Source organism: Pituophis catenifer, unplaced genomic scaffold (genome assembly GCF_029215685.1).
Source record: "Pituophis catenifer annectens isolate HBS135680 unplaced genomic scaffold, rPitCat1.0.hap2 SCAF_1, whole genome shotgun sequence".
Taxonomy (NCBI): domain Eukaryota; kingdom Metazoa; phylum Chordata; class Lepidosauria; order Squamata; family Colubridae; genus Pituophis; species Pituophis catenifer.
In genome coordinates, this window is record NW_027256881.1 from 186,102,749 (window position 1) to 186,124,909 (window position 22,161).

At 36.2% G+C, this 22,161-nt stretch overlaps 1 protein-coding gene across 1 annotated transcript in view; it reads right to left on the bottom strand.

Moving 5' to 3' along the window:
* The window catches only part of MYO1B (myosin IB), a 142,270-nt gene that overhangs the window by 36,017 nt on the left and 84,092 nt on the right, over positions 1-22,161 (bottom strand). The window contains exons 8-15 of the mRNA XM_070956840.1: positions 9,751-9,849; positions 9,450-9,553; positions 7,779-7,926; positions 6,495-6,613; positions 6,189-6,275; positions 5,617-5,682; positions 2,151-2,255; positions 250-312 (exon numbers count right to left, since the gene is read on the bottom strand). Coding sequence (XP_070812941.1) covers positions 250-312; positions 2,151-2,255; positions 5,617-5,682; positions 6,189-6,275; positions 6,495-6,613; positions 7,779-7,926; positions 9,450-9,553; positions 9,751-9,849 — 791 coding nt within the window. The remainder of the gene's footprint in view (positions 1-249; positions 313-2,150; positions 2,256-5,616; positions 5,683-6,188; positions 6,276-6,494; positions 6,614-7,778; positions 7,927-9,449; positions 9,554-9,750; positions 9,850-22,161) is intronic.

Genomic DNA, 22,161 nt, shown 5'->3' on the forward strand with positions numbered 1-22,161 from the left:
TACAAGGCAAAATATATCACTTAATGGATTGAGGTTTAATGCCTTGCTTAAGGCATTTTCAAGTTTTCTTTTTTCCCCTTCCTATAGTTCTTTCCTTTCTACTTTTTGTGTATAAAAATAAGTAAAAGTACAAATGGTAATACATGAGCATTCGCTGCCAGCTGAATTTTTGATACAAAGAAAAAAAAAATTAACACAGATACAATAAACAACAAAACAATTAAAAAGAATTTTGCATGGAAGACTTACATTCTCTATAAGATCACAAATTATAGCATTGTTGAAGTATTCAATGTGAGTCCATTCAATACCCTATAAAAATAAGGTTGAAAAACTGAGAATGAAAATATGGCCAAATAATTTTTAACAACATAAATATAGAGGTTCCCCAACCATGAAAAGCTCTACTAAGTTCAATAGAACTAACTTAACATAACCAAAAGCTGACACTTAGTCATCATGTACATAACAAAAATTATTGGACATCTGTAACTGAGTGGTTTCCCTCCATTATGTTTATTTTTTCCCTATATAATTCAAGACTCTAAAAAAGCATTAAAATTAGTTTTGTAGTATACTCCCTGAGTATTCTTAAAGCATATTCTTGAACTAATCTAAAAAATAATTGCATAAATATGTGTTCAGTATGCTTCCCTTTCTTATTCCATGCTCTCCAGCCTGGAATATGTCACTATTATGGAACACCAATCAAAGGAGATGGCATGATTTAACTGTATGCTTCATGGTAGTAAGATATTTAAACCTGGCAATACATAAACCATACTTAAACAGCCATAGAAGACAAACTGTATTTTCTGGCTTATAAACCCAGACATTTTAATTTACTAAAACAGAGATTCTAAAACTGTGGAGGGATACTATGATTGCCTTACATTCTCTTCTCAATAGTTAATCATGTAGTAGGATTCTTTTAAGTACAGGAAGAAGACCAGCAATATCTGGTTTCTTTCAAAGATCCACTTGCTTGCCTTAATTCAAGCATGTTTTAGTAAATTGTCATGTCCTAGAATATACAGTTTTTCTAAATCCTAAGAAAAGTACTGCTGCAAGTTAAGGTTGTACGGACATTTCAACATACTTTTTCCTCATTAGCATTAGGTGGTCTTGGAACCTGCTCTTTAATTTTAGATTATATGAAATTAAAGATTTCACAACCAAAAGACGATATAAAGAAAAGAGTTAAATAGATAAATCCCTATTTTTATATTCTTTCTGAAAAAGAATGCCAATTAAAATTATTTTAAATCTTCTGATAAAGGTGTGTATGTATGCGGGTGTGTATATGTATATAAATATATATCTCTATCTATCTATCTATCTATCTATCTATCTATCTATCTATCTATCTATCTTTCTATATCAAAAAGGGGGGAGTTTTTCGTGTTGTTTTTGCATCTTCTCTCTCCCAATCACAATTATTCTTTTGGAGCCTCAAATGGGAGCTTTATATTTGTTAGAAACGCAGAAATTGCTAATGCCACTAAACCAAACTGAGTGCTCTTGAATAACTGCCAGATGTGTTTTCCATTCCATTCCTCAATCTGTGTCAATTTCCCATGCACTTAATTGAAACAGATCCAAATTCCTTCAGTGCAAAGCCTTAGGTCAATAAACACTTTGCACATCTTGAGAGTGTTTCTAAGGAAATGACTGTTTCACCTCACAAACCCCTGAGATTTGTCTGCCTTTAATCTTCATCTTCAGGAGGACAGATGCTCAGTTTAAATGACTCCATCAGAATAGAATAGATTACACTTTGGTAGTACTAATTTTTTGTAATGTCATCAATCAAGTCCTGTGTGATACCGAGCATCACCAAAACACATTTTATATTACCTGTGCAATATTCTGGATGTTCACATCTATGCTTCCAGCATAATCTCATGCTTTGCTACTTCTGGATCTCAACTAACCTTTTGCCAACCTTTACAATTTTCATTTGTGCCTTTTGGATTATTAATTTTGTTTCAAAGCTAACCCTTATGATTCATTAACAACTGTCAGTATAATGGAACAACCTCATATCTTAAAAGACTGGCAAGGAACAACTTTTCCAAAAGTTAATAAAGGCAAATAGAGGAAGCTACTTATGGCAGGACTGGGAAGTTACACAGGAAACAAATAAATACCTCTCGTATATATTCTTCTTGCTCCTCCTTTAGAGTAAGCTCAATGAAGATCTGCTGTAGTTTCTCATTGCAGTAGTTAATAATAAACTGTTCAAAACTGTTATCCTGCCCAATAAAAGAAAAAAGTGTCATTAATCACACTTGGAAGGGTTATAAATCAAAAGACTTATAGCCTGCAAGCTATTTTTACAATTTACTATCTTATGATAATCATATTATATCAATATATCATTCTGTAAATTACCTAATGTCACCCATACAATCACTTTCTTTTTGGTACTGGTAACACTACAACTAAAGATTTAAGGTGTTTTTTTAAAAAACTTTTCTCAAGAAACCAATTTCTCTTAAGACCAGTACAAGCAACATACTGCAAAAGAAGTAAAAAACACACAGCAGGGGACATAATAAATACATAACTATAAATAAGATAGATAGATAGATAGATAGATAGATAGATAGATAGATAGATAGATAGATAGATAGATAGATATCTCAAATACATGGCTCTGGGTGGCATGCAATTAAAACCATCTAAAAAAATATAAGAATTATATATTAAAAACAATATAAAAACATTAACAACATCAGTAGCTGAGCTATAACAAGAACCTCCAACAGTAATTAATACTGGACAGGTTCTTCTGCATACCCAATCTCCAAGCACAATGGCAACACCAAATCTTTACAGTCTTACAAAAACACAGTGTAACATTTTTATTAAGGCAAAGAATTGCTGTTCCTCCAGATGGCAGCTGGGGCCAAATTAATTCAATTGTTAACACAGTTCACAGATAGAAATTTTCAAACTTTTTAAATTAGAAGAACAATTGGAAGCATACATTTATATTCCAAAGAAGATGGATAGATCTGAAAAATACGGATCCCTATTCCATTCATCCAATAACAACTAGAAGGCTATGGTAACCAGTATATTTTAAACTGCATATCATTCTAAATGTATAAAGGTATATACACTGCTATCACTAACTACTGAGCTTTTACAATATTTCATTGTAATGTTTTTTGCTGTTCCTAAATAACCCAATAAAGAAATTTGACTCTTAAAACTTACTAATTGGTACCTTTAAATGGTTCACACAATACTATCACCATTACTTTAATTATTATTACTCATATCTTAAACACACCTCATATTGTGTCTCTTATTATTATTATTCATCCTTACCTTTACTGAGTATCAGTATATGGATATTGAATTAACTAAAGAATTATTTTGAATTTATTATTGTTATTTCTGTCTGTTCTATTTATCTACAGTGCCCAACAAATAAACCTTCCTTTTTACGATCCAGTATTCCTTACTCAGGAATACTGATATTCCTGAGTAAGGAATATATATATATTTAAAGTATCATCAGGTTTTTCCATTGCTTTCATTGAAATAAAAATGGATGTAAAGTGATTGGATAAGAATCATATAGCCCTGCAACTCTAAATAGGTAAATAACATTCAGCAAGGAACAGCCAATGTTTAAAAAAAGAAACAAGAAACAAGAGAGCATTCACATTGCAGCAATGAACTAAAACTAATTATTTCTAATATAAGGAATCTACAGGGAATCTAATTAACTCGGAATCATCCTGCTGAGAATAGCAAGGTACATTGTTTCTTCAAGATAAGTATTTCCTTAATTTTAAGAGGAAGTTACATGTAGTTCTTGATTATGATGAAAATTGGGACTAGAATTTCCATTGCAAAGCGAAGCAGTTGTAAAATTGACATTTCATATCTAATGCCTTGTCCTATTCAAGATTTTCAAAAGAAAAAATCCAGAAAATTTGTTAGCATTCTATAATCATGCTAAGTTTTTGTTAAAAAACTAGTAATTTACAATGTATGTATGTATATATATATGTATGTATACAGGCAGTCCTCGCTTAGCAACCATACATTCAATGACTTTTTTTTAGTTACAATGGTGCTGAATGAGAAGACTTATGATTGGTCCTCAGATGTGCAGCTGTTGTGCTATCCCTGTGGTCACATGATTGCCATTTGCGACCTTCACTGCTGGTTTCCAACAAGCAATGGGGAAGCCAGCAGGAAGTAGCAACTTGCAGTCACATGATGTCACACTTAATGATCATGCACAATTTATTTAACAACCACAACCAGAATTTCCATTGTAAGTAAGTAGATATAATGGTATGTGAAAATAACCTTGAAGGATGAGGGGAAGAAATGCTTCCTAGGAACTGATCAGACAAGAGGGAGCCCACAGTTGCTTAATGGACAGAGAAAGAAACTTACGAAAGACTGATCCTAATGGATCAGGCAGGCAATGGGAGATTTCAAACTTATAAAATTCTGTTCTTACAATAAAGCAGAATTAGCTCATCTGGTCATCTTTTCTATTTGGCTTACCTGGGACAACATGGTCATGGGATATATTATTTTTTGGCTTTGTGTCCACATTGGTTAGCAACAGAGTTGCCAGTCCCTGTTATGATCATTAACTGAAGACTATCTGTATTTTTAGAGATAGTTTTACAGATTAATTTTTTAAAAATCCAGCAACTTCGTTCATGAAATTTTAGGAATAGAGACAGTTTTTCTTTTATTAAACTTTTTTAACCAAAAACTATATTTCAAAGTCGTGTTTATTCACTCTAAATAAAACCACTGATTTCAAAAATCAATATATGTTCAGGTCTGTAATAGTTATTTTATATTTTATCAATTATAAGTGCATGTCTAATCATGTAAACATGAATGTAATAACCCTACATTAGATGTAGATATACTAATTAGAAAATCATTGCAGCTCTGAATTTAGCATGCTCTCAGTAACTATCTTACATTTCTCCTAGTACCCTTAGTAAAAAAAAAAAGTATAATCTGTTCTGAATACGCAGATCTTTTTTCAGCCATAAAAGTCACATGGTTCTTATTTGTATAAAGTTTTATCCAGGAGTGGCTTCTAAGCAAACATGGCGTGTAACAGATATGTAAACCTATCTAAGGAATTACTGAGGAGACGGAGAGATTTTTCAATTTAAAAAATCAAACAATTTGCCAATTAATTATTTGTGTGTTTCAAAATGTCTTGGTAATAATTAATCTCTCTTTGCCCCTCCACCCAAAGGAGTAAATATGAACAAAGGGGCATGATTTATGGTGAAAATGAGTTTTAATATATAACTTAAATATACAGCATTTAAAATCAGTTCAAAAATGTTTTTCCCATGCAAACAAAATTATTAGCAACAGTTTTTGTTTGTGATTTTTTTTAAAAAATAACCTGAATGTATATCTGATCAAAATAGTGTGTTTCATCCCAGACAGTTTAACCAGTCATGATTTACTGAGACTTCTTCCCCTATGTTAATTAATTCTTGACTTATTGTATGCTGAGTTCAAAACCTTTTTAGAAGATGGAGAGTTCAAACAAGTAACTACATTGTATTTTGCTAATAAATTAGTTTGGAGTAAAGAAAATACCTCAAAAATTTCAAAGCCATAGATGTCCAAAACCCCCATTACTTTCTTCCTTACTTTGGACTGTGCCTGTAGAAAAAGTTATTATTTTCATGATTAGTAATAGATGGCAGCAAGATAGATCAATAAAAAGTAGTGTAAATTAAAAAATACCATATGGCACACATCAGAGTTTCCCAACCTTTTCTGGTTGGCGGCCCAGAGCAGGGGGGAGAGGGGATGATTTTGTGGGAGAGGCAGGCGCATGTGAGTGTGCGAAAGCACCTGCGATGTTCATGGCAACACAAGCGCGAGTGGGGCCATAAGCGCCCGCAACGAAGCTTGCGTGAGTGAAGCCACAAGGGCCCACAACATTTGAGTGGGGCCGCAAGCACCCGCAGTGACACTTGCACGAGTGGGGCTGTATGCACACGCAGATGGATGCCCAGCAACTGGCCACTCACGCAGCCCGGTGGCGATTAGGTCATGGTCCACAGGTTGGAGACCCCGGTATACATATTGCTTATATGCAAAAACAGATGACCATTTATTTTATGAGCTGTCATTGAAAATTTATTGCATTTGATGAACTATACCTTAATGCTTTCATTGATTCTGGTAACAAGCCAACAAAACAGTCTACTGTAAAGATTCTTTGCGAGAGCATCCCGAGCATAATAAGCCTAGTTAAAAGAAAGAAAAGAATCAAAAACATTTAAGATATGTTTTATGTTGGCACAGCATAAGGTGGCAAGAATCAATAGCCACCCATAGTCTGTAGATGTGCTGTAGGGAAAGTTTTTTTTTTTTTTTTTTAAAAATACTAGCCTAAATTTTTTTGCAGTACCTGTTACTGAAGGGGGGAAAAAAGAGAATTCACTATTGTAATCATCTGGCTTTACCTGAGCCACATTTAAAGTTGTAGATACTTTCTCCTGCTTGGCTTCAACAGTGCGGAAACTAAAAGCTCTTTCCAGAACTGACTGATCAATGCCTGTCAACTCGCATATTTCTTTAAGCTCTGTGGAAAAGAAGAATCATAAGTTGAAGCATACAGTTTGAGGTGAGTTTTATTGTATTTTCAAAAAATATTTATTCACTTGAACAGAACTTTCTGTTTTGCAACTGGCTAGGCAAAACAGTGTCATCTGCCTTATTCTTTATTTCCTTATTTTGACTCTGCAAACAACTGCATAGAAATAGTAAGCATGCACTCAAATTTGCAGAATGATGTTGTATTTAACTTTCTACCATGTAGAGGGTGTGTCGTCTTCTTTTACCTAGTGATTCACTGAAACATACAATTTGACAAAGGATGCTTGGCTTTGCACACAAATGTAGCTTTAACTGATTTCCTTTCTAAAATGTATTTTTAAATATCTGCCATGCCATCTAAAATTATCTGTAGCTTTTTTAAATACAAAAACTGCCCACTTTAACTACTTTCTACCTACCAAGGAAACTGCTTTGCCCAAGGATGAAAATACTTTTGAGTGAAAATTGAACGCTATATTTTTAACGAACCTGCTAAATTTACTGTTGCTTCATCCCAGCACTTCTAGATAGAGGATAAGATGCAAATTAAAAACCCCAAGAATCTGAAAGAGTCTAATCCGAATGTTTCATTCCATTCCTTATTCCATTTTAAGACATTATTATTAAATTCAAACTCTATGACTACAATGTTACCCAGTCATTGTTTTTCTGTCCAACCTATTTTTCTTTCATTCTTGGGTGCATAAAGTGCAGTATTTCAGGGATTTTGTATCACTTCCAATATCAGATATTGCTGAAGTCATCTAAATAGTTAAAATTAAGTTGGTAATTTTAAGATTGGGTAAAGTGGAAAAAGGTTAATGCAGTATAAGAAAATGTGGTTTTTATTTTGTACATGCTTATCTTCTACAGACTAAATACAAACCAGAAAACCTTCAAAGAACTTGAACAGTAGTATGTAAGAATTTTTTTAAAAAAAACATTTTTTTAAAATTCTTGTCTGATGAAGAATTCTGAACAATTTCAAACTGGCAGAAAAATACCTAGCATACTAATAAATAAGGATTCTGTAATAAAGATTCTGTCATTGACTTTGAAATTAATACATTTAGAAACAAGCCAAAAAATAGGTAGTACTGGAAACCAATGGAGATATATGTTACTCAATTAAGCTCTATTATTTGAATTACCATTTTTATCTTTGATTTTACTTTCGTCTAATCCATTCACACGAGATTCTGGTTTAAATTCAATGTTTCCCAGTTTTAAAACAGCAGCAACAACTTCAAATACTGACTGGATCTCGTGGTCCATAAATCCCACGATCTGCATGGCATTCTAGAAGATGGAAATCGTGTTTATTACATTTTCACCTTTTCCTCCTTCCTGGTAGCTGTTTCCCACTGCACCCAATTTATTTTATTTTCACAGCCAACTAAGTAGTATCTGTTTACTTTTCTATATCACTTTCATTAACAAAAGCATACAGTGAAATGTTTTAGAAGAACAGTACAAAACAAAATCAACAAGATAAACATTAAGGCAGTAAGAGAAAGTAAAAGCAACGGTAAGTTAAAAATCACGGCACTATTAGCACATTATGAAAAGTCTTTAAGTATTAAAAACACCTTTTGTCTGGCACTGAAAAAAACAGTAAGGATGGTGCTTGGTAGACCTTACAGGACAGAATGTACTAAAATAAGGGGGCTAATACTGGAAAGTCTTGCTTTCCAGGGGGCAGCTTCAGCATGGGAAGATAAGTGGAACAAGGCGTTAGAGCAGGGGTGTCAAACTGGTGGCCCGGAGGAGGATGCGTCATGCACAGGCCACGCCCACCCCAGCTCTTGGAAGGGGAAAAACGTCACGTGACGGCAACATGACGTGCTGAGTTTGACACACGTGAGTATAAATAGGAACAAAAAGAAGGAGGTGTATGGATTACAGGAGTTGTTTTAAATTCACACAAGATTTTATTTAGAGAGCTAAGATTCAAATTTATATCTCTCAGCTGGCCCAAATGGCTCTCATAGTATAGTCACACTAGAATTTTACTTAATCTACAGGTGTTACTAGAAATAATTTTTAATTCACAGTTAAATGTTTTAATTACCGTTTGGTTTCTTTTTTAAAAAATGTGAATTTATTTATAAGTGTAGAACCCCTCTACATTCATTAAATCAATGTAGCAACACATTTTAATTAGAAAAATCATTAAGAATAGTCAAACATTTCTAATCCGAGTACATCTATTACAATCTAACTACTCATAGCTGATGTTAATTTTCATTTAGTATCTGAATAAAATATATGAAAGCAGGGAAATTTTAAAATGCAGCATCCACAAACCAGTCTCATGGTTTTATGTTTCTGATCCATGTCATTTCAACACAATCAGGCTAGTAAGAAGGAGATTATTTATTCACTTATTATTTATAAGTGACTTATGACCGTTTTTCACACTTACAACTGTTGCAGCATCCCCACAGTCACATGATTAAAATTCAGATGCTTGGCAACTGACTCATATTTATGACCATTGCACTATCCCAGGGTCATGTGATCTTTTGCAACCTTCTGACAAGCAAAGTCAATAGGGAAGCCAGATTCACTTTACAACCATGTTACTAATTTAACACCTGTAGTCATTCATTTAACAACTGTGGCGAGAAAAGTCGCAAAATGGGGCCAAATTCACTTAACAAATGTCTCACTAAATAACAGAAATTGTGGGCTCAATTGTGGTCATAAATCGAGGATTACCTGCAGTTGTAAAAACCAATAAAAGCGGTATATAAATAATTTTACACTTCAAACTGAAATTGAACCAATTCTGAATATAGCAGAAGGGCATGAATCCTTACCTTAACTGTTCTGAAGTTTGAAGCATCATCAACTCCATTTACTTTTGCAGAACCCAGACCCAAGTAGTTGTATCGACTGAAGTCCATCTCCAACTTAAGTTTTTCTGTTAAAATAAAAATATATCTTTTTACTAGCAAATTCACATTACTGCTCTTATTTAGTAGCAATGACAGTCATGTTTGTATGTCTGGATTTAAATAAAGAATGCACACAATATCAAAATTAGTTATGCCAGCTTGAAATAAATTACCTAGTTCCATATGCAGTTGTAACTTCAATATTCTCCAAAATTGTACTTACTGAGCAAATCTTCTGATCCTCCAGACAGAATTTGATAGAAAATATGGAAATTTCTTTCACCTCTGGGCTGTTTAACAACACGGGACTTTTCCAAGAGATCTAAAATTATAGTTAAATAATTATTTATCCTTTCTTTAGTTTCCTTTCCCCCACCCAAAAAAAAGAATCACACTTACAACTCTAGTAGAACATTAAGAAATGAAGGTAACAGCTGGAACAGACACTGAAGAGGCACACACTACTTTATAATATCTAATTAAGTAATGAATATTTTGGTTACATATGTGACGTCCTGCCTTTTTCTAAGAAACACATTAAAAAGCTCCCCATTCCACTGGTACAATACTCACATCATTCCTGTAAGCTTGATTAGGCTGATAGTGTCTTAATTTCTTAATGTCACTCTAATGAATTCCATGACACAGCAGGGAAATTTAATTTAAGGATATTTAACTTACATACTAAACTAACTTGGAATTCTAAACCAGACTTCCCGACTCAGTTGTGGAGGTTAGTCAAACAAATTAAGAAGATATCAGATTCGAAGACCGCTTTAGCAATTATACTGCTTTCACATTTCTATGCATGCATTCATCTACCTGTTTAATAAAACTTCAGTTAAACAGGACACTCAGTTATAAAATGAGATGCTTACTTGTGTACTGAAGAAGTCTAAAATCAAAATGAATCTCTACATATCCTATTCTAGCATGAGACAGTTCAAATTCATATTGACGTAAAGAACATTAGAATTACAGAATCACATCGTAGATAGAATCATACTGTTGTACCAAAGGACTGCCATTAATGCCTCCAATTCAGCCTGATAAAAAGTACAGGTAGTTCTCAATTTATAACTGGTTGTTTGATGACCATTTGAAGTTATGACACACTGTTAAAAAGCTATTCATGACCTATCCTTGAAGTTATACTGCCGCCCTCTGCCTTGTGGTCACGGGATTGCATTTTAGGAGCTTGGCAAGGGTTTAGGATTGTTCGCCTCATACCCTTGGCCGTGCCTGCTTCGCCACCAGGGTTCCGCCTCCAGCCATTTACTGCTAACGTTTCTCCTCGGCTGACATGCCCCTAGCTGTTCGCCCCAGCCAATGGGCCCCAGCCCCTCCATCCCACATGCTTCAGTGCAGCCCATTGGACAACATACTGTTTGTCCTGGCCTTTTAGCCACCCAGGACAGCCTATCTGGCTGCCAATGGTGGCAGCCAGAAGCTCCCATGCGATCGATTGCGGGGGGGGGAGAGGTTGGGGGAGGTGCTGCTGCCAAACGGTCTCAGGTGCTTGTTAGGAGAAAGAAGGGGAGGGGGTGGAAGCTCCATCGGAGGCCATCCCAGAACTGCACAGATCTGTGCGGACCAGGCAGCGCCCTGCCTACTTGAGCGACTACATGTGCGCTATCCAGGAGGGAAGGGGTGCTAAGTCCCCAGATTTACGACTGGTCCTCAGACATACGACACATCGCTCCCATTGGCTAAGACGCGCCCAGAGCCGGCGGAAGAATTCCAGCAGCCCATTGGCTGAGAGGTTTGACAGCTACTGTATAAATAGCTGTCAAACGCCTGAGTTGCTGTTCTAGTTCTGAAGCTGTTCTGTTAGCTGTTAGCAATAAACTGTTGTTCCTTTTACACCTGTCTTGCCTCAGTTACTGCCCACCATTGCTCTACAGAGCAAATTCAAAACGGTTTGAGCACTGGACTAAAATCAACAGGATGGTCTTCAACAGGGTGAAACGTAAAATTCTGCATATGTGTAGGAAAGAGGTGAAACATAAGGATAAAATAGGGTGCAGTGTGAAAAGGCGAAAGATTTATACGATCTGAAGAGAAACCAGCTAGTAACTGTTCTACTCTACTCTGGCTTTGTTAGACCTCATTTCAAGTACTGCATCCAGTTCTGGGCTCCATAGTTCAAAAGGAGAGTGACAAACTGGAGGAAATCAGAGGAAGGCTACCAAGTTAATGAAGTGTTTGATAGCCAAACCCTATGATGAATGGTTAAAAAATTGAGTTTATTTAGTGTACACAAAATACAACTAAGGGGAGAGAGTAGGACCAGATTCAGTGGGTCAAAACTATAAGAAGGCCTGAGCTATCCATCAAGGTGAATTTCTTGACTACTTTGTCAGGTTGCCAAATGATGTAGTAAGTTCCGTTCTAAATGTCTTCAAACAGAAATTGGATGTTCATGCGTCCCAAATGGTCTCATGAATCCTACACTGAGTAATATTCTCTATAAATACCAGCATCGTGAATACATATACACTGATCAAAGCCTGCTCCAAGTATTCTATGTCATTCCTCTATTTCACAATAGAATTTGCCAGAATATAGCTTGTTTTCATTCTGCATTTAAAGAATTACTTTAGATTATTTGGGAAAGCCTTCAGCACTAATTAAAATGAATATGTTATCCAAATAAGCTTAGGGTCATACAAATCTACTGTATATACCATTTGTGTCTTTTAAATTTAGATTTACTAAATCCTAACCCTAAAAAAAAAGTTTGCCCTCACAATGTACATATGACACAAGGAGTGTGTCTCCATCAAGCTAGTGCTTTATGTTATGCTTTACTAACATTCAGGACAAACAAAAGAACAATGAAGTGTATTAATATTTCAGTAAGTTACCAGCAGTGTTTTGTCTCCATGTCACCTGCTCCAATTAGCAAAGCATACACAAGCTTTTCTACAAAGGACACTTGGAATGAAAGCGACTCTTGTTCTACGTAGCAAAACAAGGAAGTCATTGAAAAAATGCTATTTGGCAACCTAAAATTAAATGAAGACACTTTCAGATGTGCCTTCATGTGTCTTACAAGAGATTGTACGGATTTCTCAGGCTATTTTAAATCTTAGGATTCACTGGCCAAACCACCATGCAACATTTGAGTATAGTATTTTTATATTGCATTTTGACATATGCATCTCTCCCTCCCTCCCTCCCTCCCACTCTCTCACACACAAAAGGAAATAATAAAAGGTTGAAAAATAACAATAAATATAATAGCCGTCTCATAATTGTGGTTGGCAGCTTGCTCTTCCATGGAATGTTTCATATAGGTTTCATATAGGAAGAACATGTAAATTCAGTATCACACGGGTTTCAGCTATTCCAGCAGCTCACCATCTTTGCTTCTGCCTGCTATTCCACATTCTCAGAAATCGAAAAAGTAGCCATCATAACAGTGAAAATAATCAGTCATGCTTCCTAGCAAAATAGTTATTTCTATGATTTAAAGGTTTCTGTGACTTGCACATCCTATAAAACCAAGTAATGACTTCCACATATCTTAAAGCATGCCAAAACGCTTGACAGACAGAAAAGCCATAACAGACAAGGTGGAGAAGAGTTATGGAGGCTAACTTCGTTTGCATGAGTATTTTATTTAAAATGATCTTGGTTTAAGGGGTTGTGGTTTAGAAACAATGTTTTTGTTAATCTGGGCTCAAAATGCAGTTAGCTTTTTGGCAGTCATAACACCCAACTGACTGATATTCAGTTGATAATCAACTATTATTGCAAGGCTTGTTTTTTCACAGTAATTATTACCAAACCCGGTTATTTCCCATTCTGAACCTGTGCAATTTTAAGCTATATTTATTACATGTATAACTTTGCACTTAACCTTTAACTTACTCTTAGCTCATTTCTCTGTTCCATCAAGATCATTTTGAATTATTTTAGTCTTAACAGAATAACAGAGTTGGAAGGGACCTCGGAGGTCACAATTTCTGGAAGCAAGTCGTTCCAGTGATTCATTGTTCTCACTGTTGGGAAATTTCTCCTTAGTTCTAGGTTGCTTCTCTCCCTGATTAATTCCCATCCATTACTTCATTTCCTGCCTTCAGGTGTTTTGGAGAATTGGTTGACCCCCTCTTGTTTGTGGCAACACTGGTTGCATCTTCTAGAAAACTATCTCACCTAATTACATAATCTGCAAATCTTCTGCTGCAAGAAGATTGTACAAACTGACTACAAGCAGCAGCATGACAAAGTAGTAACAATGGTGCATTGGAAGATCTGCAAGAAATATCATTTGCCTGTAAGCAAGAACTGGTGGGACCATAAAATAGAGAAAGTCATAGAAAAATGAAGAAGTCAAATTGGTCTGGGACTTCAGAATCCAGACAGACAGGCACCTGTCACATAACACCTTGGATTTAACAGTTATCGATAAGAAAGACAAACAAGTCTGGATAGTGAATGTGGCAGTGCCTGGAGACAGCAGAATAGAAGAGAAAGAACTGGAGAAGATAACAAAATACAAATACCTACAAATAGAAACAGAACGACTATGGCAAAGGCAAGCAAGGGTAGTACCAATAGTAATAGGCGTCTTGGGTTAGTACAGTCCCAAAACAACTGGAGTACCACTTGAGCACCATAGGCATTGACAGGTTTGCCATCAGTGAATTGCAGAAAGGCGGCTTTGCTTAGAACTGCTTCCATCCCGCGATGATATCTGTAACAGTGTCAAATGTTCGGATTTGCCTATCCCAGGTCCTTGGTAAGGACTTGATAGGTAGACAGGGATGCCAAACCCAGTCTGAACATCTGACTGACTGTGATAATGGTGATGATGATAATAATAATAATAATAATAATAATAATAATAATAATAATAATAATTTAACCAAGTTAATGTATCTTCCTTACTGATCCTTCCATATATTTCCCTGTTTCTAGCTTCTGTTTTTGTCAGCTAGCCATTGATAAATCCCAAGTCAAAAAATTTTCAGTTTCTTTCTTTTCCTTAATTGTAAGTGTTAGCTTATCCATTTCTGCACATTCTAATATTTTTCTAATCACATCCTCATCTGGTGGGATCTCTTCACTTTTCACTGCACATTGTTGTGCAAATACTATTCTCGTTGCAGTCAATACATATAAAATCAGATATACGGTACATTCCCTTTGTTATATGGGTAAAATGCCCAACAAAAATGTCTCTGGTTTCAAATCTATATGTTGTTTTATCATTTTTCCAGCCATGTATGTATTTTTGTCTAATATATTTTTTGCTTTTTGACATGTCCACCATATAATAGTATGAACCAGGTGTCTGATGACATTCCCAACATTTTGCAGATTTATCCTTAAACATCTTTGCTAACCTTGAGGGTGGAAAATGCCATCTATAAAACATTTTATAAAGATTTTCTTTGTATGCAGTAGACATTGTTAATTTATAATTTCTATCCCATAATTTCTGCCATTTATCTAACTCAATCGAATAGCCAAAAGTTTAGCCCAAACTATCATTGTCTTTTTTACTTGTTCAATCTTCCATCTTAATATTTAACAAATAGCTATATATTTTCTTTATTTATTTTTCATCTGTCCCTGTTAATATCTGATCTAATTCTGTTAATTCTTTATATAAACCATACATTTTAACATCTTTCCCATATCTAGATTGTATCTACACATATGACCATCATGTTATCTGAATCCCTTGATTACTCAGTTCCTGTTTAGTTTTAAGTTCCCCCTTTTCATTTAAAATATCTTTATATCTGGTAACATTCTCTACATCAATAACATTTGGGTAAATCAGTGCCTCAATTGTGGGGAGCCAGATCGGTATTTTCAAATAATGTTGTTCTTTAATTTTCTCCCATACTAATAATAATGCATTACTAACATAGTGTCTTTGGAAATAGCTATGTATTTTGTTTCTTCCATACCATAAAAAAGCATGCCAACCTAATTCAAGATCATGTCCCTCCAAGGTCAATAGTCTTTTGTTCCTCAAACCAATCCATTCTTTCACCCAAGTAAGTATCTAAGCCTGGTAGTATAATTCCCCATCTGGTAGCCCAAAACCACCTCTATTGTTAGAATCTTGTAACATTTTCAAACTTATCCTTGCTTTTTTCCCTTGACAAATATATTTTAATATTGTTTTATTTAATTCTTCAAAATATTTCTTTTCCAGTTTTATTGGTATTGTTTGAAAGAAATACAGTAATCTTGGCAAGATATTCATTTTTATCACAGCTACTCTTCCAATCAATGATAATTGTAGATTTTTTCACACCTCCAAATCTGTTTTAATTTGTTGTGCAAGTTTATAATAATTATCTTCTTTAATCGTTACAGACTTTGCCTTTAATGATCTCTGGAGGGCTCGGGACAGGGGTTGTTCCTCTGTCCTGGTCCTATTAGACCTCTCAGCGGCTTTTGATACCATCGACCATGGTATCATGCTGCACCGGCTAGAGGAGTTAGGGGTGGGGGGCACCGTCCTACGGTGGTTCTCCTCCTTTCTCTCTGACCGGTCGCAGTCCGTGTTGACAGGGGGGCAGAGGTCGATCCCGAGGCCCCTTGTATGTGGGGTGCCACAAGGGTCGGTCCTCTCGCCCCTTCTGTTCAACATTTATGTGAAGCCGCTGGGTGAGATCATCGGTGGTTTCGGGGTGAAGTACCATCAGTACGCTGATGATACTCAGCTGTACATCTCCACCCCGGACCACCCCAATGATGCCCTTGAAGTGATGTCCCGGTCCCAGTGCCTGGAGGCTGTGCGGATCTGGATGGGGAGAAACAGACTCAGGCTCAACCCATCCAAGACTGAGTGGCTGTGGTTTCCGACATCCCGATATAGTCAGTTGGTGCCATCACTGACTATTGGGGGCGAGTCATTGGCCCCCACGGAGAGGGTTTGCAACTTGGGTGTCCTCCTGGACTCACGGCTGTCTTTAGAAGAGCACCTGATGGCCATGGCCAGGGGGACTTTTTATCAGGTCCGCCTGATTCGCCAGTTGCGTCCCTTTCTGGATCGGGACTCGTTAAATACGGTCACTCATGCTCTCGTTACTTCCTGTCTGGACTACTGCAATGCTCTCTACATGGGGCTCCCCTTGAGGAGCACCCGGAGGCTCCAGCTGGTCCAGAATGAGGCCGCGCGGGTGGTTATGGGAGCGACGTGGCGCTCCCATGTGACCCCCCTCCTAAGCGAGCTGCACTAGCTCCCGGTGGTCTTCCGGGTGCGCTTCAAGCTTTTGGTTATCACCTTTAGAGCGCTCCATGGCATCGGACCGGGGTATTTACGAGACCGCCTTCTGCTACCAATAGCCTCTCACCGACCAGTATGCTCCCATAGAGAGGGGCTCCTCAGGGTGCCGTCGGCCAAACAGTGTTGACTGGTGGCCCCCAGAGGGAGAGCCTTCTCTGTGGGGGCACCTACCATCTGGAACGAGCTCCCCCCAGAGATACGGAGGATCCTGGACCTGCGCACGTTTCGTTGTGCTCTCAAAACTTTTTTATTTCAGCAGGCTGGCCTGGCCTAACTCTCCTTTTTTAAATTTTTAATTTGTGATTTTATAAATTGGGTGTTTGAATCTGTGTTTCGGCCAAAATATTTAATAATTTTAAGGGATTTTTTAATATTTGTATTATTTGTATTTTATCTTGACTGTTCACCGCCCTGAGTCCTTCGGGAGTAGGGCGGTATAGAAATTTGATTATAAATAAATAATAAATAAATAAATAATAGAAAGAATCACTCTGTCAATGGTTACACTGCAGACTCAATGTTAGGGATAGAAGAACTCTCCTTTTCTTTGTTAGCAAACCCCCCCCCCCACGCCACAGGTACACCTTAACATTGCTAAATACAGCTGTCTACTTACCATCATAGGAGAGAATTTTAAAAATATTTATGTGCACAAAGAGTATGCACATACTGTAAGAATACCAGAAGGATCAGTTTAAAGTTGTCCCTAGCTCAGTGATAAGAACTGAAAGGGAAATGCCCACTCTCAAAAAATTAAACAGAAGCTGCAGAACTATACCACTCTTAGCAATAGACATAGTTCTGTTGTCATGTATCTCATACACACAAAAGTGAACATTCCCAGCGCTTCTTTCGGAGAAAATTTCCAGAGGGCATAAAGTAGAAGTAGAAAACTAGATAATCACTAGTTCACTGCAATGTCCTTGCTTATTTGATCAAAGGTTAGATTAGGCCTATCTGGTGAACACTTAAATATGTCAGCCTGAGAAAATAAGAAACAAACAACCCAAAATGTTTACTCAGATTGTAGCAGCAGTAAAGAAAGTAAATATGTTGAAATACTATCTAGTGAATATATACCATTTTTTTCAGTCATCAACAGACGTCTATGGCACTGTCACTATGCTGCTTTAATCCTATAGGCATCTGATGGAAAATACTGGTATTAATTTGAAATCAACAAGCAAAATAAGGTACAGAGTTAAGAGTTTTAATTGCCTTTGATGTATAATTAATTACAAATAGTTTGATTTACAAAAAATTAGGGCAGTTATACAGTAACATATCTATTTTGTCACATAAAAATGTTTGATATTACCTAATATTGTACTTTATTTACTACCCCATACAGTACTATCTACACCAGGGGCCCCCAACCCCCGGTCCGCGACCTGATGCTGGGCTGCATCCTGTTCAGAACGGGACCATGTAAGTAGTGGGGGAGTGCGTGTATGCATCTGCGAAGTTGCATTTATGAAAGCAGTACACATGCATGTGTGAAACCATGCCCTCTCCCCCCACCCCCCCACCGGTCCATTGAGCCAGAAAGGTTGGGGACAGCTGATCTACATCATGGGTATCTATCCTTTTGGTTTGCCTGGGCTATATTGAGTGAAGAGGAACTGTCTTGGGCCACATATAAAATATATAATATAGTTAATGTATATAAATCACATAATGTTAAAAGTTTATGATCTTGTGGGGCCACATTACTAGCTGTCCATGGGCGCCTGTGGCCTGTGGATTGGACATTCCTGATCTACATGAATGCTACATCTACAAACATTTTGCAAATGAGCTGTGCCATGAGACTTTTTTAAGTCCACTACCCTATTTTTGATAGTTCAACTATCTTTATTTTCAAAAGCAATACCAGTTAAATTAACATTTGGAAAAAAATAAAGAATGACATTACATCACAAGCAAAAAATAAACACTAACTGCATGATATATTCTAACAAACCAGGAAGAGCTATTTTTAACTACTTCCTTTTCTTCCATTCTACAGGACAGACCATCCCAGCCAACCAGCCTTTTGGTGTGTGCAAGCAACTGAGTTGAAAGTTAAATACAAATGTGCAGCCTGACAAACCACATACTTCTTTTCATGGCATGTCTGTCATCCCAAGGGGCTAGTGGGGGAAAAAAAGACCTTTAAATAGATGAATTCTGTCCATCAAAAAAATGCTACCTTTACTGCAGAAAATTTGAAAAGTTCAGAATTATACTTAAGAGACTTAATTAACCCTTCTAAGTAGTCAATTGACAAATCTGATCTATTTAAAGCTTTTAAATCAATACTGTAATAAAATAATTACAAACATATACTATTTTTATAATATTGTTATTGAATTGTGTATTTTCAACACCTGATGAAGCTGCGGAAGAAATGTGCAAAGATGAAAAAAATATCTCCATGAAAAAGACATCTAAGCACCAATTAAGGATAACTTTTAATGTATGCATCAAAGCATCTTCCCATCAACCCAAGATAAATAGGAAGAAGGCTGAAAAATTATTTATTTTAGTGTTAAAACACCTGGAGGTTTTTTGCTATGCTGTTACATGTAAAGAACAATATTTTTCTTGATTTTTTAACCATGCAGAAAGGGGATAATGGCAAAGCAAAAGAAAAACATCTGTGAGGCATCTGGTCCAACATATCACTAATTCTCATATATTTTACAATGTTTTGAATAACATGAAGCTCTGTGACACAGATGCTGTACAGAGACGAGGATTAAGAGACATGAACTAGTAAAAACCCTGCAAGCGCCCAGGAACAATGTAATTATAACTTGTTTCCTTTAAAACTGGAATTTAAATTTAAATTTATGATAGTGAAGATCTCTATCATAAATGATTACATTATATAAGGGCAGCAAAATATCTCTCCAACAAAATATCTCTAAGAATTATAAAACCGAAAATGATGGAGATGGTCAACAATGAGAATCAACATAGAACAATTCTTAGAACCTTGTAATAATTTGTTTCACCAATAATAAAACATCAGAATTAAAGAAAGGGCATGACGGTGGCAGGAGATAATAGATACTTGACACTCTTATTCTGTTACAGATGCTGAAAAACAGTCAAGTTGCTTCAGTGGTCAAATAAATACCATGCCAACGAGCAATGTTTGCTTATGTGTTAGTGTTTCTAAAAGAGATACAGATGTACTTAATTACAGACTTAAATTGCCTTTTGGGTTGTAAATATACCCATATTGATGAAAAGGTTTCTAAATAACTATTACGCACATCATTCCATAGTTATTTTCTAGCCTATCATTATGGAACAAATTCAGCAATTCTGCTCAGACAGAATTTTGAACTTTCATAACTTCTTTTCTATGTTAATACCCTAGAGAGGTCAGTGCAAACCTTTGTCATATGGCTGAAATGAAGGGCTGGATGGAAGCACAGGAGAACTAATCTAGACTGCCACAAAGCTTTTCATCTCAGTAAATAAACTGAGCAAGCTTTAGATAGTTTATTTTTATTACATTTACATCTATTTATATTCCATGTTTCCTCAACCACAAAATCAAGATGAATTTTCTGTGGCTTTCCCAACCAATTTCCATTTAAGCAATGATTAGATCCCAGATCTGCTTCATGTAGTTGGTGAGTAGACAGAGGCTATTTAAACCATCAAGCCTAATCTCCTGTTTAGATGGTTAATTTATTGTCAGCAAACTAAGTTCAATTCCAGGAAACATGTGGACAAATGTTTATCATACAGTATTCATTTCTCCATAGCGCTTTGAGGACAAGCAAGTAATCTTTTTGACCCCATCTATCTTATCTGTTGGCTTCCCTTTCTGTTTCCCTCCTCTCCATTATCCCTTAATATTGTCCAATATAATTATTTTTAAAATTCCATTATTCATCCACATGTCCAATATGTGTGCTTGCTGGTGATTTTCTCTAATGAACAGTTTGGCTTTACCTGGTCTTGGTCTAGTTCTTTTTGAAGCCTTACATCTTCAGAGCATCTCCAAATCTATATTGCAAAGACATTTATCTTTTTTCTTTTGCTCCTTCTCAATGCTCAGCTTTCACAGTTGTGTATTACTATCAGAAAGGTCATTTCTTTAATATTAACATGAAATGTCCTTACCCTCTATAATCTTGCTTGTCATTGCCTTCTCCAGCACTCTGTCCATATTTATTGATCTAAGCCCCCAAACTCAACTGAATCATCTGAATCAGAATAAAGCTGGAAAAGACTTTGGAAGTCTTCTAATCCAACCCCCTGCTCAAGCAGGAGATCCTATACCACCTATCCATTTCAGATAGGTGGTGGTCCAGTCTTTTCTTAAAAACCCCCAGTGATGAAACACCCACAATTTCTGAAGCCAAGCTGTACAACTGATTAATTGTTCTCATTGTTAGGAAGTTTCTCCTTAATTCCAGGTTGCTTCTCTCCTTGATTGTTTCTTGTTCTGCCTTCTGGTGCTTCTTTGTGGAGGCCCCACAGCTCTTTTGTCTATTTACTCATATCTATTTACCCCATTCAGGTCTTTGCCATCCAGTGTACATATTTCACTTTCTAAATTTACTTTTCCAAGCATTATTGTTGTGAAGGAAAGATCTTATAATGTTTTCTGATCTCTTTTTTGGGGGGAGGGGGGTCTATTTAGTATGTTTCTCTCCATGTATGTTTCTATTCTTTCTAAGCAATTAAGCAAACTCTTAATGTGCAAAATTAATGCAACGGTTCAGTAATTTGCACATTCTCTTGCTCTTCTTTCAGTACATACTAATCTTTTCCAATCTCTGTCCCAATCCTGTTGTTCTGTAGTATTGACATGGAGTTGTTAGCACTTGAGCTGGCTCTTCTGCAACTTTTTAAACAGTTCAGTACGGTACAGCATTTCACCTGCATGTGGTACTTGTTAATCTTACAGCTGGTCGAGTGCATGTCATAATTCACTTTCTAATGGATTCAGTTATCAAATACATTCTCTCTTTACAAATATTCCTGTCATTTTCTAATCCTTTTTACAAATGATTCAGTACGGTTTCCAATATTCCCTTCATCTCATCTGTCTCTAGCCAATTTCTCCTGTGATTACTCTTGAATATTCCTATTTCTATATTTTTCTTGTGTTTGCTCACATATTCTTAAAATATATCAAATTTTATTTTTCTTCAATATTCCATATTTTTCAATATGCTATTTTAAACAAGCTAGAATTTATAATGGAGATTCAGAAGTGGTGGTAACTTCTTCCTTTAAGAATCAACTATCAATAGGAAAGAAGTCAGCATTCAAGAAATATGCCCAAACTAGCACTTGGTAGAGAAGCAGTTAAAGCCCTAGAAGAGTTTTCAGATGCCTATACCTTTAAGATTTCTGAGAATATCA